This window comes from Gymnoscopelus microlampas, assembly GCF_963454915.1.
Source record: "Gymnoscopelus microlampas genome assembly, chromosome: 9".
Taxonomy (NCBI): Eukaryota; Metazoa; Chordata; class Actinopteri; order Myctophiformes; family Myctophidae; genus Gymnoscopelus; species Gymnoscopelus microlampas.
This window is the reverse complement of record NC_139946.1, coordinates 19046796-19052054: the sequence shown is the minus strand read 5'-3', so window position 1 is coordinate 19052054 and position 5259 is coordinate 19046796. Positions and strand designations below refer to the sequence as shown.

General features: G+C 40.9%; 1 protein-coding gene across 1 annotated transcript; it reads right to left on the bottom strand.

Annotated features, from left to right (window-relative positions):
• Window positions 1-637: 637 nt before the first annotated feature.
• LOC311051431 (arrestin domain-containing protein 2-like) lies at window positions 638-4140 on the bottom strand (the record flags this gene model as incomplete). The annotated part of the gene is made up of 7 exons (XM_084065996.1): window positions 638-673; window positions 959-1038; window positions 1192-1357; window positions 1662-1918; window positions 2146-2248; window positions 2953-3167; window positions 3903-4140. The coding sequence occupies 7 exons, from the start codon at window positions 4138-4140 to the stop codon at window positions 638-640; spliced, it is 1095 nt and encodes a 364-aa protein (XP_083922122.1).
• Window positions 4141-5259: the final 1119 nt, after the last annotated feature.

The following is a 5259-nucleotide window of genomic DNA, read 5'->3' as shown; positions in this document are numbered from 1 at the left end:
ACTTATTGGTGTTCATTGCAGTATTGTTATGGCTTGTTCCTGTGTCTGTCAGACGGGCGATTATTTGGGAGTGAGACGCGCAGAGAAGTTGAGGGCCGGAGCGGCAAGTGAGTGCGGTCCCGTGAAATTCTGGCGCTCGCGCTCATTTCGTACAAGCAAAACCCTGAAAAACTCAATTCCAACTTCAACGTTTATTGTCACATTGCAAGCTTACCGGTATAAAAGCGTGGGTACATTTATTTTCTACAAGCTCCCACGAATTACATTTACAAAATAGATCATCATAAGAGTATAAAAAAGAAAAAATATCAAATACCAAAACAATATAAAATATACAGGTGTGTACCCAATAAATAAATAAATAAAATACAAAATAAAGGCAGAGTACACCTCAGTCTCTTGTGCAAGTAGCAGCAGTCTTAAAGTGCCAACCCGGAATTCGTAATGAACTGTGGCGTGTGTCCACAGAAAAAAAGCAGCATTTTAACAATTACCCTACTTTAAAAAAAAAAAATTGATAATCCTCCATATGTATTAATAATAATATAACTATTGATCATTATTTTGGAGGAAATGGGACTATGGCACTGTCTCTTTTAGTCAGGCGGCCGCTTGAGGCGTGGGTGGAGTTCATGGTTCAACACGTCATGCAGTGAGGTGGGATGGGGTAAACCTGTATGCATAATGGAGAGAAAACATGGATGAGTTTCTAGAATAAAACACTTGGCAGACGAATACATTTTATGTTTTTGATACCCATAGTTAAACATTTCATGCTGTAATATATTCAGTCCCTCAGGGTTTTACCATTTCATATTTCTTAAACGAATTGCAAAGTCTCATCTCTTCTTTCTCTGATTATATATCTCAGTGGTATATGACAATAACTAACCCAAACTAAGGCTGACTGGGTAATGGATGAACAGGGTGGTTTGCGTGGTGAGGAGACACTACTAACCTCGTTGTAGGCGGGAGGTGGTGAGGAGGTGCGTTGCATCGCCTCCCCCCCCGTCACCACGCAGCTGTAATCAGGGGGAGCTGATCGGGAAGAGAATCAAAAGGGGAGATTTAGTGTTTTTGTCCGGACTCAGAACACAGCATGTCCAAGCATCGAGCCCTGTGGGACACCACCCAAACTTCTATTCATATTTTGTTCGCAATAAATGTTGAAAGTTAGGACAGGATTCTTACACTCAAGCTGCTCCGGGATGGCGAGGTTGAGCCACTTCTGGTTGCCGCTGTACTGATGAATGACACTGGAAGAGGTGCAGCTGCCAAACGAGTGGAGAGGGTTGGTTCCCATCACCAGCGGAAGCTCCACACACAGCTTGGACGTCCCAGGAACATCCACACAAACCTGAGGAAAGCACCATGGCAGAGGACTGTTCTAGTATGACATGTAACAAAGTCTTGGTTGTATATGAGAACATGTATTATATTATTTTTGAAGAATATGCTTGTTTTATATATCTATAGGTTCCATTTGCTGAGTATCACAGTCAGCAGAGCACTGCCAAGATTTAGGGTTCCGTTCCCACTTGGACCACAAACTGATTACATGCTCTCTGATTTCGGTACAGTGCTCAAGCTTCCATCAAGTGGCCTATTTTGTGTGTTTCCTCTCAGTGTAAACCACTGAGAACAGAGAGAAAAATGCTTACCCTGAGCATGTACTCCACTTTGATGGTGCGACACTGCAGAATGGAGGGTACAACAGAGGGGATCTTGATGGCGCGGCCGTGCCACGTCTCCCTGTGGTGCGCTTCGACCATGTCACCCTGCAGCGTCGCCACCACGACTCGCTTCTTTTTCAAGTTTCCCTCGCCGATAAAGGTCTGCACCTGGGTGATGTAGGCCTTGGGCACCACTGGGCGAGAGCTGGAGTTGTTAAACTCAGCGAAAACAGGAATCACCTCGCCTGCAAGCACAGTGGAGTTGTGGGGGGGTAGAGATTGAGGATGGTGGTTCTTTCATTTTAAAGCGGTTCAGACCCATATTTAACCCTCAGATGGCCTATCGACACCCCCAGAAACGTTAATCTAGCTTGTGCCCCGTCCCATTCTTCTGATGTCAGTCTGAACGAAGAAAACACACTTTGACAGCTGTAACAGAGATGGGATGTTGATTAGAAAAGAGCTCTCTTACCTGGTGTGTAACCCGTGCGGTTGATCTTAGCCCTTATGGACACCTGTCCAATGTCTTGGAACCACACACGTGCCATCTTGTCTTTGGTGCAACCATGTGGCGCCTGAAATCGGCAAAACAAAAACATGTTTACATGAATGACTAACTCCATAGAAACCGATTAAGCATAAAGCTGATTTGATGGATTTTGTATACATCAACAACCACTATTCTGCATTATAGTCCTATGCGCAGAGGAAAAGACAGAGAAGCTCTACCGTATACTGTTGCCTTATTGTGCAATATAATATCCCATTAAAGCTAGACATTACATTGCTTCAAACCAAACAGGGATACAAACCTTACTACAATTTAAAAATACAAGTTCAAAGCATGTGAAAGAGTTCAGCACCACGGACAGTGATGTCATTTTGGAACCCACTTCAACTAATACAGTATAGTAAGCAATACTGTAAATTATCAATGTTTATGTAAATTATTTAAAGCCTGGAACCAAGCCATCCGGGCTCCTGGTGAATCATGACCATAAAACATTTGATTCTGTTTAAAAAAAAAGGGTATTTATAGTATATAATTATATATTCAAATAATGTTTTGAATCGATGTCAGTGTTATGGTCATGATGATTCACCAAGAGCCTGGGTGGTTTGGTTGAAGGTTCTAGGCTTAAAATATTTTATATAAATATTTTCGGAAATCTCTATGGGGGGAATGAATGGGTTTTCTATCTGTGGCACCACAAAATGGCCGCCTCTGCTATGCCCTATATATGAAACAGCTACAGTTGAACTGCATGTATCTTCCTACCAGTAGGGTGGGTGTGTTGATGTCGATGGGCTCGATGACAGTAAACTCTTTCTTGATCTTCTTGGCGGTGGCCCAGGGCCGGTGGAGCGTCACTTTCACCCAGTAAAGGATGCTGCCGTGTTTCCCCTCGAAGGACGTCGCCAGACGTTCTGGGAGCTGGAAGCTGAAGGGGAACTCATGTATGCCTGCAGAGAGTGTTGTCAGCTCTCCATTATCTGAGGGGGAAATAAACAAATAATACATGTTATTATGCTCTCATAATATAATAATTATTATTATAGTTATAACAGCAGATATAGAAGTATTTGCCAGGTATAAACAAAACATTGCAGCATGGTTTATCACCAACAGCAGTGTTCTTTTAGTGCTACATTTGTACCCTAACCCTAAAGTACAGTGAAATAAAATATGCAGTATTTAACACCTGAACAAATGGCCTAGTCTTTTTTTCTTTCTCCCTCTAGCACTGAAAATAAGTGTTAAATAGCTCTATATTGTGATACAAATCATTAGAAATAGTGTTTGCTTAGTAACAGGGGTCTCCCCATTTGCTCTTCAGTAAACAGATAATACATTTTCAGGCCAGGTTATACCAATCAGGAGAGAGAACTCATACAGGATACAGGATAAACAACAATTTTCTACCACAAAGTGTTTCAGCCTATATGCATTTCTGTCATTTGTCAATAACATTTTTAAATGGGTTTGTTTTGAGACATGCAGCCAACATGCGTTATGAACACTAATTGCTGCAATGTAAATGTCAAAATCATTTCCCAAGGCTGTTAAATACACAAAATATGTTTTATGTTTATTTTAATCGCCTGATTCATGCTTGAATTAGGAAACAAGATACTGAATTCCCATTTTTAAGATCTTTTCGTCCAAATTTCTCTTTTCTCCAATAAGCACCACTGGTCGTATTTAATGATATTATCATTGATTGTGACCTGCTTGCAGAAGCTCCTCTCTCAGGTTCAGATACTCCACGTCCTCCCAGTAGTAACAGGCATCAGCAGCGACAATGAAGCGGGTTTTCGCAACGCCCTCTGCCTGCAGTTTGACAGCCTGCACTCTGCTCTGTCCACTCAGCTCCAGGACCACCTTACCGGACACCACACCTCCACTGCCGAACTCCGGGGGAGAGCCGAAGACGATGGAGAACTTTTTCACCTTGTCGAAAATCATCTTGAGATCTCTAATCTGCAGTGGTGGAAAAGGTAGGCTTCTCAAATGTTTAACTGAAGTAAAAGTATCAATACTGCAATGTATAAATAGTACTCTATGTGACAAGTAAAAAAGCATTGGTATCAAAATGTACTTAAAGTCCCATTTCACACATTTTCAAATCTATAAAATGCATAAAAATCCAAAGTAATAGGCCTGCAGTATACAGGTCTGAAGTTTTGTAATAATAATCCAAATCTACAAACTAGGCCTAACTAACTAAACATTTCAAATAATTGTAGTGGTGTAAAAAGTACAATATTTACCTTTGAGATGTAGTGGAGTAGAAGTAAAAGTTTTGAAATTTGGAAATACTCCAGTAAAATAAAATAATACCCCAAAAAAAATCACTTCTAAGTACAGCACTTGAGTAAATGTACTTATAGTTAGCCTACTTTCCACCACTGCTAATCTGTGCGTTGTAATCCCACAAATGTGACAAAATGTCCTTCTTCTTTCCCAGGGATAAGTTATGTTAGCTTCTGTTGTTGTGAGTTGACCAAAGGATGTGTGGATAAGATCTGGATACTGGGATGAGCGTCTTATAGCGTTAACGCCTGGAAGGGGGCGGGGCCTCCTGGAAGGGGCGGAGCCTCCTGTCAGTGACATGCTGTCATTGTTGATGGTTCTTTCGGTGAAACCACTGAGCAGCATCATGGATGCCTCAGAGAAACTCTCACATAACATAAACAATTTAAATGAGTCCAGGTTGATTTCCTGTTCCACTCGTTTGTGAATATAGCCTATCACTCATTGTAAAATCATACAAATGGAATTCAAACACAAATAGTAAGTTAACACCCTCAGATCTTTATTGTGATAGGGAATAAAGTTCAACACATTTCAGTGATTTTAGAACAGTTTCTCAACCAGTGGTCCACGGACCACGAGTGGTCATCACATAATTACAGGTCCACAGGAAATGTTTTGAAATATTGTGAAAATAGATGGCATTGGTACCTTCCTTGTATCAAAAATGTGTCCATGATATTTATGAAAATTTGAGATTTAGGCTCAGTGGAACAGCACATTATAACTACCTTACTTTAGTTAGTTATAAAGTTTATTTGTTATAAGATG